Here is a 19,521-nt window from a genome sequence, read left to right as displayed (position 1 = left end):
TATTAGAATAAGGCTTTCTATATGTGAAACATCAATAAAAGATAACATAAGAATTATTTAACCCATACTAAGTAATAAGAACTACCTACAAACACAATTTTAACAGACTGTAAATATCTAATGAGAGTAAGAGTAAACTTGCAATTTCTCCTAACTTCCAACACAGACAAAGAAAAAATAAAACAAATAGGCCTTGGACAGCTTTACCCTCAGGAGAGAATGGTGTCTTGTAGTTCATGCTAATCCCTATTTTTGCTTCATCCAAGTTGTGAGGCGCCTCTTCTGAGTGTCCGGAGCTGGTTTTAGAACACCTGCCAGAACTAAAATTTGAGCCATTGAGCTGGGGCCACTGTTGACCGACAATCATCCCACCGTGGATTTTGCAGCATTTAAACATTGTCATTGACAATGGAAACATTGAACTTTATTAGCCTTGGAGTCAAACTTATCCGAGTTCAAATACTGACTAGCTGTGGTCAGTTGCTTAAGCAACTAAATTGAGCTGCTGTACGCCTCAGTGTCTCCATCTGAAAATGGAAGCAGCACAGTAATAAGCCAAATTTTCATTGAGTGCTCCAAGCATTACTCTACGGGTGGTGCATTAACTCATTTAATGTTTGCAAGAACTAATACCTATACTGTAGGTATTATCACCCTGATTTTAGCAATGAGACATAAAGCAGTTAAGTGACTTGCTTAGGGTCACATATCCAGTAAATATGAAAAACCAGAATTTGTAATTAGGCAATCTGACTCCAAAGTGAGGTTTGAAAACCACAGCACTATACTGTCTCATAAAGTCAGCATAAATGTTAAATTAACAAATGTCTACAAGGTGCTTAGCCCAGTACCTAATTCTAAATTAAATGATAAGTAAATAATAGCTATTCATCCCACCCAGTCTTCCTATCATTAAATAATAATCTGATGTTCAGATGACAGCCTCTGTATCTCTTTTTGTCCATTGTTTTCCTACATGTCTTCTATGTCTTATTTGCTAAGAGGGAAAGAACAATGAAGTAGTGAAAAGATAACAGAGTTGAAGTTTAAGAGCTATTTCTCTAGACATTATAAATAGTAATGACTAGAATTTCAGCAAAGGATTTGGGTGATACAGAAAGAGATTAACAAGGAAGTGGAAATAAAGGAGACAACTATAATACTGACCAGAAAATAAAGCTAAACAGTAGACATATGTGAATACCACAAAAATGCTCATTTTAACATTTCGTTAAGGCAGTGAATAATTTAGAAATGTCTCTAACAGTTAGCAAGTGATGCAGTGTTTTAAGGTTGTACACTGTTCCATAAGATTAACTTTATACTTTTGAATGATCCAGGTAAAGTAGACACCTGGTATGGCTTTATATATAGTACAGCCTTGGAAAATGTTAGTTGATTTTTTCACTGATATTATTTTATAGTTTCAGATATGGCTTTTTCTTTGTTTTTCCTTTTTCCCCAAAGAACTTTTGTGTGTATAAAAAAGATTCCGCCCTTTTTAAGTCATGGGAAGGCATCTAATTCTATCTAGATGAAGCTGTGTCTTATGAAAGAAAATTTTAAGAGAAAACAGTTGATGTAGCTGCTGGTCTTACCATGGTGTAACTAGAGATAGCTAAATATATATGCTCTCAAAGCTAAAATGAATTCAAAGTTTAAAAAAAAATTTCAACTTGAGCCTTAAATTTAGAACCTACAATTGACAAAAGCAAAAGAAAAAAAAAAAAAGAGCCTACTCTGACTGGAAGGTTGCAGAGAAGAAACTCAAGGGAGAAAAACCTGAGAATAATCATTCGTTAAATTTCTGTGAAGAGGTGTTACTTCTGCCTTCTTATAGATTTCTCCTTGGGTTGAGCTTGAGTTCAAAAACTCAGTACAAGTGTTCTAAAGTTTCTGTGTAATAAACAGGTTTGCTGTAATTTCTTACGAACCAAGAAGCAAGAATAAAGATCAGGGTTCTGTAAAAAAAAAAAAAAAAAAAAAAGGTTATCTATCCTCAAACCATCTCAATTTAACTAGAAAACAAAACTGGGAAGCAATATAAAAGGGCAAGAAACGGGCACTTGAACTTGCTTCTGGTTCTTGGTTAACGGTTCAAGTACAGACATCTCCACCCGTGATGCTCTAGCCCTGCTTTCCTGGGCCAGGCTGGCACGTCGAGTTGCTCCTCAGAGATATTTAGATAAAAGTGGTTCATGGAACACGTTTCATTTTGTGGTGGCTTATTCATTTCTTACCCTTAACTTGAGTGAGAACAATCATTTAAAATATTAGCTAACTAGCAACCTACAATACAAGTTTCAGCTATTGGACCCTCATCCGGGAGTAAGGATTTGTGTTTTTGCTTTCTGTTCTCCCCCTCCACCCCCTCCATCTATTTCTGGAACCTCTCACCCATCTCTTCTCTCTTCTATACTTGTGCTCTAAGCCCAGTTGCTTTGATATACATTTTTTTTTTAATTTAGCATTATAGGCAGTCTTTTAATCCTTTGTCCCAACTTGTTTTTGACACTATTAGATAACACATTTCTCTGTATCATCATAGGCAGTTAGACATAAACACATACATGTGTTCTGATATGAAATAACTATCTAATTTACATACACAACCAGTATCCAGCATTTCCCCTTTTGAACCAGTAGGGGAATCTTTACAGTGTTGTGAGTGGAAAAGAGGGGCCCTTGTTGAACAATCTCCTCTTTCCCTTAAAGACCCTGAAAACTTTTTCAAGGTGTTAGACATTCCACTGAAGTATTTATTCCCCATTGATCTCCAATATAGAGTCCAGAATGGGATGTGCTAGAAGTCTGGCCCTACTTTTGCAGAAGAAAATGTTCTGTTTTAAATTTGTTCATTCATAAGTATCAATATTCATTCTAAGTTTTAAAAAGGTCATTTTTTTCTAAAACATCACTTGCAACCAACTTTCTCATCTACCCCAGAATTATTTTTATTTTTAGTTGTCTCTCTCTCTCTCCCTCCCTCTCTCTCTCAGTATTTGGAATTTCAACAGAAGTACATAAAAATTCCAGCCAAATACGGAACCACGAAGTCATAGAACAGCACGAAGCTAGCTAGCTAGCCGTGTTCTTTTCTCTAGGTTCTTTGTTTACTCACCAGCTATTACTAGCAAAGAGAAGACATGTCAACATAATTGGCTTTTATTTTTATATTAGAAAGGTGTCTTATTGCACCTTAAAATGTAACTCAGAGGATGTAGTTAAAATGTAATTATGACACCAACCCTTTCCTTCAGGACATGATGACATTGCTGGAGGTAGCTGCAAAACTTTGTCGTGTGTCCTCAAGGGGGAAGTATCTCTCGTTCTCAAAATAGTCTTTTTCAGAGGCAACTGCTTTGTTTTTCAGAACCAAGAATCTTCTCCTTAGGAACCAAAATATGACTACATGGACCAGCCACTTATTCATTGTATTGGCCACATACTAATGTTTTCTTACCAAATTGGAGCATATCTAAAGTCTTCTAAGTTTTTAGTTTTCAACTTCATGTTCATCTGCACTGTTCTTGTCTTTCAGCTCTTCCGTTATAACTTTCTTACTTTTCATGAACTCAGATTTCCTCTGTGCTTGTCACGTCCTGTTCCAGTAGTCTATTACCATGCAACAAAGTATCTCAAAACTTAGTGGTTTAAAACACCAATTTATTGTTGTGTCTCACTGTTCTATGGTTGACTTAGCTCAGCTGTGAGGTTCTCACTTGGACTCTCTCACTTCAGACATTGAGAGCAGGGCAGGTGTAAAAGTTGTCTGAAGACTTGGCTGGGGGGCACATCCAAGATGGCACCTCGGGGCTTCTCCTGACCTCTGTCTTCAGCAGAAGAGGCTGGGCTTCCCACAGGGGGGCTCAAGACTTAAAATACTCAGTGAGTTAGCAGGTCATTAACTGGATTAGTTGGTCTAAGAATAAAAGCATCTGTGCAAACTACTTCTTTCATGCTCTGTTCTTTCTCAGGGGGCCTCTTCCCTTCTGAGGCCCTTGGTCTGGCCAGGCCTCAGGGGTCGGGTGATACTTACCCGCATTGCAAGGCCGATCTACTTTACTGAGGTCCACCATTCAAATGCTAATCTTATCCAGAACCTCTCTCACAGACACATCATGAAATAATGTTTAATTTGGGCACCCCTTAGCCCAGTCGAGTTGACTCAGTTTACTGTCACGATCCTGGATTTGATGATAACCCATTCTATACAGTATAAGTAATGGTTTATGTTGTGCTGTTTTTACTTAACTATCCTACAATTAGAATCAAGACCAAGCTTTCCCTCATCTGGCTAAAGGTTGAGACTTACCTGATTAGCTCTTTCATAAAATTTCAAAAGATAATTAGTATAGTGAAAAAATTATCCTTAAATATTATTTATCAAAGATAATACTTCTTGAGGTGTTTAGGTCCAGGTACTATAGGAACTCATTTTATTAAGTATTAGTGGAAAGGAGACAACTCATAGATTACTATATCAAACATCAGAAATTTTACTAATTCTTTTATAGAGTTTAAAACAAAGGACCAAGTTTCAAGTTGGAAGAAAAGAAAAGAAAAAAAAAAAGGTAGTGAATTCACTGATAATTTGTTTATATCCTTAGTAATTAAACAGCTAAAATTTTAAATTAATCAGTTCTTCATAGTTATGACTTTATTCCATCACCTAAATCAGAATTTAACAAACTATCGCCTGTGGGCCAAATCTGGCCCATCTCCTGTTTTTTCAAATAAAGTTTTATTGGAATGCAGCCAAGCCCATTTGTTTGCATAATGTGTATGGCTGCTTTTGTTACAATGACAGATTTGAGTAGCTGTGACAGAAACCACATGGCCTGCAAAGCCAAAAGTATTTACTATCTGGTCCTTTAGAGAAAAAATTTGCTGACTTCTGCTTTGCATAGAAAGTTTGATGACCCCTGAGTAAAATTGTGAAGGTTGAATATGTGTTTTAAAAACAGATAAGACAAGTAGTGTACACATTGATGGACCCTGGGTGATGTGAAATATAAGCAAGGAACATCCTGAAAAAGAACAGAATACAATAGAATCTAATTTGCATGGGAACGTTTATTCTTACTTAGACTAACAAATCAAATTAATGAGTGTTTAACCCACTAAATATTTTCAAAATCTAAGGACAGAAAATATTTACAAATATGTGCATTTGGATAAACAAAAAGTCCAAGTGATTGCTTCATGGTTTCCTTTTCATTAGTATTGATTCTTTTTCTAAAAGAGACTCATGTTTCATGACATTAGATTATCCTTTTCAAAAGAGTGTATATTTTTCTGCTTTTCTCTCACTTTCATTATTTCTTCTCCTCATCATTCAGAGTGATTCACTTTGCCTAGAGATGGATTGGGTTTTGTTTTGTTTTAATAAGAGGAATCCAAATGAAATTTGGATTTTTAGTTCTGAAATAGGCCCTTAGAGCTCTCAATAGACACAATCATTTTGAAAGTCAAAGCTTTAGCTTTTCAAAGCTAAAATTTTAAGAGAGGAAAGGGTGATAGGAAATTCACAGGGTCAGCCATGAAAGAAGCAGGGTATAGAATTTATGTCACCTAATAAATTGAAAGGGGGTGAGGGGCTATTCAGTGTTTCCCACAGATTAAATATTACCATCCCTTCCCCAGCTACCAGCTAGGAAGAATGTTGACTGAGGCATCATGTTGAAGGAGATAAGAGGAACTTAAAATGAGGGGATGGGACCTCAGGTGACCACAGAGTCATCTCTGAGAAGCAGCTGCCCTGTGGCCATGCTAATGCCCACAGACCACCCACCCCATGGTGTGGCCTGTGCTGGGAATCCTTTCAGTACACTATTACCTGGTGAGGACCTGCATGCTATGGGTCACCTCGCAGAAGTAATCGTCTTTATGCCCTAAGACTTTTTATAGCTCATCCCAACTCCCCTGTGTGGCCCGCCTCCTGTAGAATGGCCCGAGACTCTCATACGCCTCCCAAGTTTTGGAATCTGGAAGCGGTATGTAGGGGAGGAGCTCTGCTGCACTCCTGACGACCCGACCCGTTTCCATGCAGACACATGGGCAAGGATTGACTGCAGTCCTACCTGGGTCTTGGCAAAGTGCCTTGTGATTCCACCTGGGCAAGGAGGGATAAGTAGCCTGGTGAAGAGAAGCCATAGGCAGTTTCTCATTCACCTGTCTATTTTATGGGACATGATCAGAGGCCATTTCTCACATATCTCCCTAGTTTCACTTATGCATGAAACTTTCAACCTGGCCCCCCTTAGGGTTCAACAGCAGACTTCTCTGTAAGTCTGTCCACTTGGCTAGAGTTGAGAGCTGGCTCCTCAACATCAGAATGTCCTACCACCTGTGCTGCCTGTCATCTGGCCCTTCCAGTTCAGTGTCATCTGTGGGATCAGTGACGCAGGTTGCTGACACCTTACTGACTCTGGTTTTGTTCTCTATGTAAGTAATAGTTTCTTGACTCCATATGAGCTTGTTGTCTCTCTAGTGGCTGAATCAATGGAATTGCGGTGTGCAAACCTTACAGCTGCAGCTGAGATCCTCGTGGCCACTGTGAATCACACTGCCACTCAGGGAATGCTTGATGGCTGGACAAGGGACAAGGTGTTGTCCTAGTGTGACAACAGCACAAAAGGATATTTTTCTTGTTTATTAGCAGTCTCTGTTCTGTATCCACATTACATGAGTCCAAATTCAAAGGAAGAAACCACGAAGGAGAAGATTAACCAATTTGGTTAAATAAAAATTAGTAACTTTGGGGTATTAATAAATAAACTTCAAAGATAACCTCTTTGTGCCTGATAGAGTTTTGTAAGAATTAAATGAATTAGTAATAAAGGAAATGATTATAATAATTGGAAATTTTTGACTATGAATTATATATTAGAAAATATCACATCTATGTTAAATTTATTGAGAAAGAGAACAGTATTGTAGCTATGTAGATGAATTTCTTGTTTTTACACTAAATTTTGAAGTATTTAGGGGTAAAGAGTCATAATGTCATGATGTCTGCAATCACTTTAATCTTTTGGCAAAGAAGTATATACATATATATGAAGACAGGCACACAGAAATAAACAGAGATAACATAAATGTGGCAAAATGTTAGCCCTTGGTAGATCTAGGTGAAAGGTATGATGAGGGTACTCATGTACTAGTCTTCTAACTTTTCTGAAGGGTTGGTATTTTTCCAAATAAAAATGGAGGAGACAATGAGTTGATGTGTGTAATGCCTTACAACTGTTAGCTCTCCAACTAAAATCACTTTGAGGACAGAACTCTGTTTTCATATGCTCAATGTCTAAACATTGTCCTTCTCCATAAGATGTTCAATACATCTTATACATGAATAAATAAAAACATGAATACATTTTTGTCTTCTTGCTTCTGACCACTATCTACTTTCTTCACTACCCATTTAAAATGTGTTTTTAGAGTTAGATTAAAGCATAAATTACAGTTTAGGTTTTGCGTATCAGCCCTCATTGTGTGTGTGTGTGAGTGTGTGTGTGTGTGTGTGTGTGTGTGTGTGCATATGTGTAAGAGTTTTCTACCCTATCCCACTCCCTACCCCACCTAAAACCAAATTAAGTAGGAGTAGAGTTGCAAGATATGACACAGAACATTCAATTAAATTGGAATTTCTGACAAACAATAAATCATTTAGTATAAGTATGATCCAAATATTTCACAAAGGCCAAATATTGTATGGAACATACTTATACTAAAAACGTATTGTTTACCTGCAATTCAAATTTAAAAAGGCATCCTATATTTTTATTTGTTAAATCTGGCAACTCTAATAAATGCCATTTATTTCCCTTGATGTATATGGTTGACCCTGCCCACAAGTATGTCAAAATCTTTGATATTTAGTTTATCTACAAGAAAATATTTATAGTTTCTCTGAATTTTAAACTGTAGTGGAAATAAGCTTTTATCCTTCTGTTGAATTGTATCCCTATTTGTCTCACTTTTTTCCATTCTGAATCTCATTTTTTCCCATATAACACATTTGAAGGATTGCATTTTTATTTGTGATAAAAACCCATAGATAGAATATACATATAGGTCACATAAAAATACATGAGGATGATAATTAAACTATACAGTGTTGAATAGGTAGTGTGATTAAAGAACTACACATTTATTGTATACAATGTCATTAATGTCAATGAATTTCTTCTTAGAAGCACTTTTTTCACAAAAAGTATGTTTTAGCAGTAACAGCAAACATGTTAAAAATACTATTTATAGAACTACAACTTCAAAACATTCCATCGAACTCGATCTCATGGATTGGTTTACCACTTGATAAATGGCCCTGATTTACAATGACCTTTCAATAACATACCAGGGAAAAGCAACATGAAGCCCATTACTTGCAGAAGCAATTATGGAAAATCAGTTAGGAACAGTAGCACCATTCCACATTATAATATACACGTGTGTTATATTGCACCTTCCTGAGTTGAACTTTGAAAACTGTAGCCACATGAAACACCAGAATAGATGAATTCATCCCAGGCTAGGCCTTCACTGGTGGTAGTAGTAATTTTGGCCATCATAGCTATCATAGCTACGCCCTTTATAGTAGCTGTACTCATCCTCATAGGCTCGGTAATTGTCCCCTCGGGGTTCCCCATTCTCATTTTCATAGACTTCATACCCATTGTCATATTCGCTGGTGCCTGTTTGTTCATACTCCCCCTCGTATTCACTGGTGGTGGTTTCCCCCAGCGGTGGGGTGGTGGCCTCATAGACCTCCGGTGGTGGAGTCGTGGGTTCAAACCTGCCATTGTCTTGCTCTCCAGCCACTGTGGTTCCTTCTGCATTGGCATCAGGGACAGTTTCTTCTTCCCCTTCTTCTTCTCCATTGTCTCCGCCGCTGCTGCCATTGCCGTTGTCCACCTCTGTGCTGTTGGTGCTGGTGCCATTTATGCCTTGCCCGTTTTCATCCACTTCTGCTTCGTTCTCTTCGTTTTCTTCCTCTTCCTCTTCTTCTTCTTCATCACTCTCCTCCTTGTTTGTAGCCTTCTTTCCTACATCTCCAGCCTGTAAGGAAAAATTGGAAAGAATCCAAATCTAGGCATTAAAAATGTAAAACTTAAGGTCATTACTTCATCCAACACAGTCTGTATTGACAGCCGTGTTCTAGATGTAATTCTGAATTGGAGCCAATTTTAATTTACAGAAGGATCGGTGGGGACTTTCAAAAGTCAGAATTAGTACCTTTGTGATTGGGTTTTTATTTTTGTTTGTTTTTTTAAAAGATTTAATAAAAATTATTGATTTTAGAGAGAGAGGAAGGGAGTGGGAGAAGGAGATAAAAACATCGATGAGAGAGAACATCAGTTGGCTGCCTCCTGGACACCCCCTAATGGGGATCGGGTCCGTAACCTGGGCATGTGTCCTGACCAGAAATTGAACTGCGACCTTCTTGGTGCACGAGTCAATGCTCAACCACTGAGCCACACTGTCCAGAAAGTGTGATTGTGTTTTGATGGAGAAAAATGTACTTGATAAATAAGCCTTCTCTGTGTGAGATGCTTTCTATAGCTTTGCTACTCACTTTCTGTCTTAGAATCCTCTTCCCTGAAATGTAATGGCATCTTGTAAGACCTTTTATCCATTGCTAAGATGCTTGTCCTTAATCTTCAGTTATAATGTAAAAGTCACTGTGATAACACGGGAAGTGAACTTGCCTGGGAAAAAAAATCTTTGTTTATTTGTAAACTGGAAGACTGTGTCTGCTCTTGCTTTTTCAGTGAGTTATAAAGAAAATAGAGAATACTCTGCATATAGTGTCAGGATACCCTTAGCCTTCGGTAGAAGAATGAGATATATTTAACATTTGGGAGGAATTATTACCTTCTTGGGAAGTTGAATCGCAGCTAGACCTGCATTTTCTGTTCCAGGAGTGGTCTCCTCTCCATAGCCAGGTGTCGTAGCAGAAAGGGTAGAGTTCTCAGCTTCGGATTCTTCATCTTCATTTTCATTAGACTCTTCATTGTTTGCTTCTTCATTTGAAGTCTCCTGGTAGAAATGTCCAGAGCAAGAAAAGTTATTTTAGCCAGAAGATAACTCAAGATTTGTTGGAGCCATGAACCACTGTTGAGAAAAACTTTGTATCTCTCAACCAGCTCATCACCCAGTGTTGATAATTCTGCTTCCTCTTATGCCATCTACACTTCTAACTTCTAAGACCTCAACTCAAAGTTATCACACGCTATTTACCTCACTACAATGCATTTTAGATATTTCTACATTCTAGTTAATTAAAAAATATTTGTGTAATTTCAAGATATCTTACTATATGGTATCACCTCATACAGGACTTACGCTCTTAAAGTCTATCAGTTAAAGTCTTTTTAATTACTTTAATTAAAGTAATTTAATTTAAGTTTCATTAAATTGAAGTTGATTAAAATGGTTTAATTTAAGCAATTAAAATGTAAAGTTGTATTAATAACTACTACAATGTGGTGGTAAATTAATTCTTATATTTGCTCACAAATAAGCTGAGAACTTTATACCTATTTTTTTTAATTCTTTATAGCAGCCCTGTGAGGTAAGATTGTTGCTCTTACTCTTTAGAAAAATAAATTGAACTCAGGAAAGGTAAATAACTTGCTTGAGGTCTCATAGTAAGTGATAAAGCTATACTTTCTAACTCAAAAAGCTCAGCCCTTTGTAAAGTATCACAAAGTTTTTGACGGTGATTGGAATATGTATGAATTGTCCACACTGCACCTAGGATATATTGTTCAAGAGGGATTTTTTTATATTAACCAACTCCTTTTAAACAGATTGACAGTAAGTCTTATTTACTACCAAAAGAAGTGAACACATCTCATTTGCTTTCAAGTTTATTAAAAGAAAAAAGATATATTTAATTCAAAATCCATCTGCCAGTATGTAAGCCAGTTCTGTGCCATATGCAGTATTCAAAAGACGTCAGGAATTTGACACACAATCAATTTTTTTGCGCAATGAGGAAACTCAACACTCCAAGAAATCCTTAGTAATATATTATGCTGTTACATGAATATGTTTTTAAAAAATCACCACTCCTCAAATGACTGCTTACCATAATCTCTTAGCATTTTAGTCTTTCTCCTTTACTCAGTGTTGTTGGGCAATTGTTTGTTAATCAAGTTAATCTCACAAAGTAATTCATAGCTAATACTAAAAATTAGGAATTCATGCATAAAAAATGTATTTACTTTAAATAAGTCCTGGAAACTTTATTTTATTTTGGTGTATTTTTAAAGATACTGTGATGTTAGGATTACTTTAACTAGGGATCCCATATTTGAAGACTTGAAAAGAAACCAGAAAAACCCCTCAGAGTTAGACTGCCTATTATTAAAACAAGTGACTAAAAAAGAATATGTTTGTTTCAGCAAATTTGTAAATTCTACTGTTTCATTGAACTCTTAGGAATACCAGTGTCAACCCCCAAACAGTCTTCAAGCTAATTGTGTTAAATATTCCACAAATACCATACTATTTACTTATCTTTTTATCTTTATGCTTTAGTTCAATAGACTAAATCTTTCAGGGGTAGAGGAGGAACAATCATTAGTGTAAGAGAATATACAAGTTGCATTCTGTACCCTCATTTCACAGGTGAAAATGTGAGGTCCAATGGAATAAGTGACTTGTATGAGGTCAAACAGACAGCAGTTAATTAGTGTCAGGGTCATGAATATAGGCCCAAACTCCCAATTTATACACATCTATATTTTCTCCTATAGCACATGTTCTTTTCCTAGATATTTTATTTAAGGATGTCCTGCTATAATAAGTTAAAAAGGGAAATAGATCAGTCTGCTGTTGATGTCCTCTAGGTTTCAAATATATTATTGGATCGAAAAATTAGCAGTAACTTGTCCTTTAAAAATTGTTATTAACCCACTAGAATGGCTAAAACAACTGAAAGAAACGGTGTTGGTGAGAATGTGGAATACCTCGAACCCTCACACTGACAGTGGGAGTTTACCCTGGTCCATCTGCTTTGGAAAGCTGTGTAGTTGCATCAATTCAGACTGAATGTGTGCATAGCTTTTTGACTTAGAAATCTCACTTCTAGGTAAATTGGCCACCAGAAATGAATGCATGTGTTCACCAGAAAGAACACTAGAATGTTCACAGCAGGACTCTTTGTTATAACCCAAACTTGGAAACTACCAAAATGCCCATAAACAGAAAAATAATACATTATGGTACATTCACATAATGAAATACTAGCAATGAAAATGAATAATTTACAACTATAGAACAATATGGATCAGTCTCTGAAGTTGTGAGTAGAACAGGCCACACATGAGTATATGCTGTGTGATTTCATGTATACATATAATACACGCAAAAAAGATAAAAATAATCGGTTAGGAGTCACAATAGCAGGTGCCCCTGGTGGGGATTGGAATGAAATGAATGGGATGGTGCCCAAAACATGTGCTGCTTTTTGATATGAGTGCTGGTTATACTTGTGTGCTTGATTTCTGAAATTTCAATGATCTGTGTACTTACGATAATTTTGTTATGTGTATTATATATCAATAGAGGTTTTATATTTATTGAGCTTGGATAGTTTAGATGTGGGGAAAAAATGTATGTTTACCAAATAGAAAATATGCCTAAGCACCTTATCATGTGGATACAATTCCTGGGGACTCTGTGTTTAATCTGAATTGCTAATAAACTTTTAGGGAAGAAATGGGCCACAGTGAGGGGCTTGGGGGGGAGCTTATAGAATCTCTTTAGAATGGACGACTCCAAGGTTTGTTCATCCACTTTTCCATAATCATTTTTAATAAATGATCTTTGGAGCATTTATTCCTCTGAAGGTTCAAAACCAAACCAAAAAATATGTACTGTGCGCCATATCCATATCAGAAACTGTGCTACTCATGAGGAGATACAGAAGAGAGTACAGCACTGTCCTCCCTAAAGAGGAATGAAGCCTATAGTCTTTATGTTTCCTGGGTCATGAGGAGTTTGAAGATAACTTCTTGGAGGACCTTAAATGTTCAGAGATTGTTGGCAAAATTTTGAGTGTGTGTGATTTCATCAGAGTCCCAAAGGAGTCCTATTCTTCCTCCATCCCCAGACACCATCACAATTGAAGAGCCGTTGCCAAAAGGGATGCAGTTCGACAGCAATCTAGCTGCATGGCAACCTTACAGTCACTGTACAGCAAACAGCTGTAGTAAGTGGACTGCCCTACCTTAGTCCTTGTGCAAGGTTACTATGTGGAACTGCAGGCAAAAATCTGAGGGATTTAGCAGGTGCATTTTTCCTGGTACTGGCTTGGTACTTCTTTCTGTTAGGGCCTTTTTTAAAGCTACTAGGGTAAATTATTGTACTGGAAATGTTAATTTTACACTTTAAAAAAAATGAAACTAATTATTTGTCATTTTAAAGTTCTCACACTGTTTTGTTTTCAAGATAACAGACATTTATTCATGATCCATTTTTGACTGTCATTGTCCATTCACAAATAGCACCTATGAACACCTGAATTTAGAAGGTTCCCAAACCAGTGCTTGCTATAATTGACAATCCAGGAAAATGTACCTAATTAGTACGTTTCCTTGGGCAAGAGTGTCAGTTATAAACATGTTAGCACAATTTCCGAGATATAGAGATGGATTTTAGCCATGAGTACACTGATTTGTAGTAGTATATCAGAAGATATTTTTACATCTTGAGTATTTGCATTTCTGTAAGAATGTGAATTTTATCATTAGACAAAAAAGACATAAAATTCCTATTAAAAAGAACAACCCTAGTTTGGTGGGTCAAGAAAGGCAGATGAATCACAATCGCACTATAAAAGATAAAGATTAGTTTTTATATACTGTTCACTTAATACATTAAGTTTTTTAAGTTTAGTCATTAAAATAAGCATTTCACTGAATTTAGAACTATTATATACTTGTACTTGTTTTTTACCATTATGTTCTACCCACTTAAATGTAAATAATACTTTCCTTTTTGTCCAAATCCATACTTCTTCCACTTAAAATGGAGACACTTTTGGTTTTGTGTACCACTTATAGGAAACTTTAACCCCAAACTGCAATAGTGTTTTAAACAGGTAATTTTAGTTGATTCTAGTTTAAATAACATTTTGTTTAAAATAGAGGGCTGTGGGCAGTTGGTAAGCTGGTAATGGCTGTTTGCAGAGTCCCTACTACGGTAAACGAGCTTCCTATTTGTTTTTGTGCTGCCTGGTTTGTTATGAAAACACCTGCAGAAACTTCTTACCTCTTCCTCTTCCTCCTCTTCTGAGCTATCACCATCTCCATTTTCTTCAGATGAGTCACTGCTCTAAAATAGTATACACATGAATTCAGACACATGCGAATATATATTTAGATTTACATTTATTTACTTAAACAGTTCTCATGCTAATGTAAGAAAGATATGAAGAGGACTGGGCACATATAAAATGAGGTTAGAGAGAAAAGGCCATTTTACAATGATCAAGATATGTATGAGCGACTCCATTTTTAACCCCAAAGCATAGACAATATGTTAAAACACTTTGTAGGTAAGAGCTAGAGCAATAAATCACAAGATTGCTTAGCTCTGAGGACCAAGAGGATTATCTGCTCCGATTTCTCTGTTTTACAGAGAAGGAATCTGAAGCCCAGAAAGGTTGTGTGACTTCACGCAGTTCAAGGCAAATCTTGAGCTATGCATAGATCACATTGTTTTGTTTTGTTTTCTTTCTAAACTATGAATAAAATGATGATTAGGCTTATTTCAAAATGATTGCTACTCGGTGATTCTCTTAAACATTGAGTTCTCTAGGAATTTATCCGAAGAAACGTGAAACACTAATTTGAAAGACTATATTCACCCCTCTGTTCATAGCAGCACTATTTACAGTAGCCAAGATTTGGAAGCAGCCCAAGTGTCCATCAGTAGAGGAGTGGATAAAAAAGCTGTGGTACATATACACAATGGAATACAATTTGGCCATAAAAAGGACGAAAATTTTACCCTTTGCATGGATGGACCTGGAGAACATTATGCTGAGTGAGATAATCCAGTCAGAGAAAGACAAGTACCCTATGATTTCACTAAGATGTAAAATGTAATGAATAAACTGAACTACCTAGCAAAATAGAAACAGACTCATAAATAGGGGGCAGTCAGACAGCTTGAGGTGGTGGGGGAGTTCGGGCAGGGGTGGAGGGATTGAGCAAAAAGAGAGAACTCGTGGACATGGACAATAGTGGGTGATTGCAGGGCCGGAGGGGGCTGGGTGGAGGAGGAACAGGGCACAGAGGGGATAAATGGTGATGGAAAAAATAAAATGAAATAAATAAAAGCAGAAATTTTTTTTAAAAAGAAAATAAAAAAAGACTCATGAACACAGTCAACAGTACCCAGAGGAAAGGGAGGGTGGGGGGAGGTAGAAGAAGGTAAAGGGGGGATAAATGGTGATGGAAACTTGACTTGGGGTGGTGAGCACACTATACAATATACAGATGATGCATTGTAGAATTGTGCACCTAAAACCTGTATAATTTAATTAACCAATGCCACCCCAATAAATTCAATAAACTGTAGAAAGAATAAAAATAAAAAATAAATTTAACAAATTAGAATTTGACTTGAACTTAAATTTGTATATAATTTTAATATCTTTTGATCTAAAACTAATATCTAAAATTTTAATATATAGACAAAGATGGACAAAAGTAGGCTCACAATTGTAATACAAATAAATAATATAATAATACAAGAATAATCTTGGGCATACTCACAATTGTAAACCTACTTTTGCCAACCCTATATATTAAAAGTTATTTAAGAGAAAATTAATTCATTTACTCATTTAAGAGAGTTTAGAGTACCATTCTCTATAGAGCTCAATATTGAATGAGAATAAATTAAACCAAGGCATCTGTTATAAAAATGTAATTATAAGTTAATGAACTTTGCTACTTTTTAAAAGAAAACGTAAATCTAAATTTTTGCTTTCAGAGCCTTTAAGACAGTAGAGGAGAGTCTTCATCTTCCTCCCAGTTTTAATTCAAATTGAATTTTCCTTCTTTTTCTGCTACCACTCTTAATGCAACAGGTATACAAATGGATACCCAACTTATGATTCTGTCATTTTCTACTTTGCAATTGTTAACTTCGATTCTAACTCAATTAAATTCCATGGGTCTTAGAAAATATAGCTGTAGAAGAACCTGTAGGTCAGAAATCAGGTTTTAGGGAACAGTCACAATCCAGCCCCCCTCAGGGCCATCCCCGCTGGGCTCATTCTTCAGGTGGCCACACCTTCCACCCAAGGAAAGGGAATGCTTGTCCCCTTGAGCCAAGAATAACCTTGGGTGGAAAAGAGAATAATTAGACCTGTTCTTCCACTGCCATGACCTTAATGGGTATGCTTTCCCTAGCCCAGAGAGTAAATAATGACCTAATATTTGAACTATTTTTATTTGTTAGTTAAATTATATAGAGAGGACAGCATATTTTCCTCGGTGGGAGTGTTTCATCATTTCTCAGACTTTCTCACATCTAGCTTCCGTTCTACTCTTCAATTAATACTGCAGTGAGAACAAGGTTAAAACTGCATGTAATGCCTTGAAGTCCTGGCTTTTTCTTCTTTTCCTTCCTTTCATTTATGCCTCATTACCAATTTGTCACTGAGTCCTATAGATTTTCCAAAAGTCATATATAATTTTTTAAACCATTACTCCTTCTAACTTCTATCACTTTATCTCTTCGATCTCCCAAATACACACCCCAGGCATTGTACTGAGAATGAGGGTCATAGCAAGAGATGAGGTTGGAAATATGAACAGTTTTCCTGTATCAAGCACTGTGATAGCTGAGATGAGTTCAATAAAAGAAATATAAGATAATGTTCTTGCCCTCTAAGAGTTCACACACTAATCAAATATCATATGAATGATAAAAAAGCAATTTCCTCAATTAAAATGCTTACGATGTGACATTATTTATACTTCCATTTCTATAGCCACACAAATAGATAAGCTATGGTAGACTGTTGATAGGTTTGAAATCAATATAGTATATTTCATGCAAGTTGGTATTTTAGAAATAATTACATGTAAACACAGATTTGTTTAACTACAACATGAATTTTAAAGCCAATACAGCTGAAACCATTTTGAGGTGAAATTTAGGCACTAAATGCTTAATAGACTTAAGAAAATAAATAATAAAGAACTATAAAAAAAAATTATAAGTAAATATGTAAAAAAAAAAGTCCTGAAAATCAAACTTAGCAAAATAGAAAAATATGTCATAAATACTGGGTCAGACTGTTAGATCGGGAGAGATATTTTATTGGATTCTTCTTTAAAACAACTATCTTACTTACACATTCTTAATTAATTGAGATGGACTTACACATGATTTGTGGAAATTTTGTGTACTTAAAGATGTACGAACTTTGAGTCTATCAATGAAAAATAAAACATCTCCTAATATCATTTTACTATGGATATTTTAATTGGACCACAGACATATATATCTACAAAATTTTCTAGGTGGGAATATCTTTTAAGTACCTGATATTTTAGAAAAGTTGAGGAGCTAGTCAGAAAGTTAAATTTATTATCATTTCCATTTTATTTAAGAAAAAAACAAAGCAAACTTTCAAATGAGCAATGTTTATTTATGGGCCTGAGGTGAACCAAAGAATGGAAGACAGTTCTGAAAACCCACAGCTCTTGTATCATTTGTGCTCATATTTCTTTGGCCACACACATTCCCCATAATTGTTATGATGCTAGAAATACTTTAAAATTATCATTTCCTATCATTGTATGAGTTAGAGATGGGTTAGCCCAACATATGGTAGAATGCTATGCCAAGCCACTGTGCTGAGACATCGTTTTAGGTATCTTGACTGCTTTTAGTGCCTCGGGAGTCCTAGGTCAAATGGTGTGTAATTGGTACCCTGAACCCAAACTGTATAGGAATAAAAATAGTGCAATTCTGGTTTGTTGTATATTTAAAGTCAACACCACACCCTTCAGTTTTCAAAGGCTCTCTTCACAGGTAACACACTAAAAACAGAAACTCTTATTTTTAGTTTAGTTATTTTCCTTTTTGTTTTCAAATTTTAAGAATGTTTATTTTTCTCATAAGCATGTTGGTTTACTTCATGAATTTCTCTCTTCCTCTGCAGTTCTTGAGCCAAAGTAATAATTACGCTCTGATGTTGACATATTTATTGCTCTAGTGATCCACACAAGTCAAAGGTTAAAAAATCTTCAGCAATCCCCACTGATTATCAAGAATTTCTTTTCAAATGGTCTCTACTGTTTACAAAGTCAATTTTTTTCTACCAATTAAAGAAATCTAAAATTATTGGCTATAAAACAACTGTATGAAAGTACTGAATCAACTATAACATGATGATTAGTGGCCTTACCATTGACTTAATTGTCAGCAACTGGTAAAGTTGTCCACTGTAGTCAGGGAGTTAGGAAAAATACCTGAATTCAGTGTGCCAAGGTATTTGCTTTTATTATATTCTAGACTGGACCCAAGATGATGTTACTCTGTGTGGTGTATCTCTGTGGTGTTTTATGTTAAAAACAAACTTTTTTGTAGTAAATTGATCTTCCTGGCTGAATTTCAGTGAGAGCTTAATTTAGCGTTTCATAGTCAAATTTGATTGTCTTTCAGTTGCAATGGGTGAAAAGACAAATTAATTTTTATACTTACCTGAACTGGAAATCGTTTTAGAGGAGGATAGAAGTAGGCATGCTTATAAAGATAATACCGAGGTCTGTACTTAAAAACCTGCATAAACAAAATAAATGATATATTCATGTTTAATGTGCAAATACATCCAGAGTAAGGGTAGTCAGGCCAAGGAAGTATGTTAAAATTAATTACCCCATTTTCTTCAGAATCCTCCAATTTAGCTCGGCGGTGAAAATTTTTCATCTGTTTAAAAAATATTTAATTAATACATTTTCTCTCTCTGACATAAAAATGCAAAAACAGAAATAAATACAGGTTTTTGATAAAGAACTTACTGAGAAAGCACAGGCCATTCCCAAAATGCTGAGCAAAATTAAAGCAGTCTTCATTTTGGTGATTGCTTCTGGAATTAATGAAGTAGTAAAGTTAATAAATATTAAAGCTGGAAGTATAATCTGTTTTGCCTATACTAGGCAATGAAGTATTTAATTTCTTTTTATGTCTGCTCAATTATAGTTTTGAGTAATTAAAATTGTTCCTTTTATTTAAGTGATAGAAGACTGACTTTACCTTCCTGTTTAAATAATCTCGAGTTCCATGTTTGACCTTAACCCATCTGCTCTGATCTGTCACGAGAAGACCTTTCATCACTGACAAGGGCAAGAATGCTTAGCATACTTCACACTGGGGCTAGGGGGCCTCCTAATGTCACTGACATAGGACTATCAGCCAGGTGAATTGAATTATTAGTGTGGTTATGGGATCTGTTTCTCTCTTTTATAATTAAAAACTAAG

At 35.8% G+C, this 19,521-nt stretch overlaps 1 protein-coding gene across 1 annotated transcript; it reads right to left on the bottom strand.

Moving 5' to 3' along the window:
• Positions 1-8,544: 8,544 nt before the first annotated feature.
• LOC118617999 (integrin binding sialoprotein) lies at positions 8,545-19,115 on the bottom strand. The gene is made up of 7 exons (XM_036243975.1): positions 19,062-19,115; positions 18,919-18,969; positions 18,745-18,822; positions 18,042-18,044; positions 14,287-14,349; positions 9,880-10,044; positions 8,545-9,063 (listed from the first exon to the last, which is right to left on the bottom strand). The coding sequence occupies exons 1-7, from the start codon at positions 19,113-19,115 to the stop codon at positions 8,545-8,547; spliced, it is 933 nt and encodes a 310-aa protein (XP_036099868.1).
• Between the last annotated feature and the right edge of the window lie 406 nt (positions 19,116-19,521).

This window comes from Molossus molossus, unplaced genomic scaffold (genome assembly GCF_014108415.1).
Source record: "Molossus molossus isolate mMolMol1 unplaced genomic scaffold, mMolMol1.p scaffold_m16_p_1, whole genome shotgun sequence".
Classification (NCBI taxonomy): Eukaryota; Metazoa; Chordata; class Mammalia; order Chiroptera; family Molossidae; genus Molossus; species Molossus molossus.
Note: the sequence above shows the minus strand (reverse complement) of the source record. Positions and strands in the feature narration are given on the sequence as shown.

Bases quoted from the DNA above. Each gene is read 5' to 3' on its own strand.
- LOC118617999 (XM_036243975.1), bottom strand. From the start codon at position 19,115: ATGAAGACTGCTTTAATTTTGCTCAGCATTTTGGGAATGGCCTGTGCT. The intron at 18,970-19,061 runs GTAAGTTCTTTA...TTTTTTAAACAG, and splicing joins GAATGGCCTGTGCTTTCTCA to ATGAAAAATTTTCACCGCCG. The intron at 18,823-18,918 runs GTAATTAATTTT...TTGTTTATGCAG, and splicing joins AGGATTCTGAAGAAAATGGG to GTTTTTAAGTACAGACCTCG.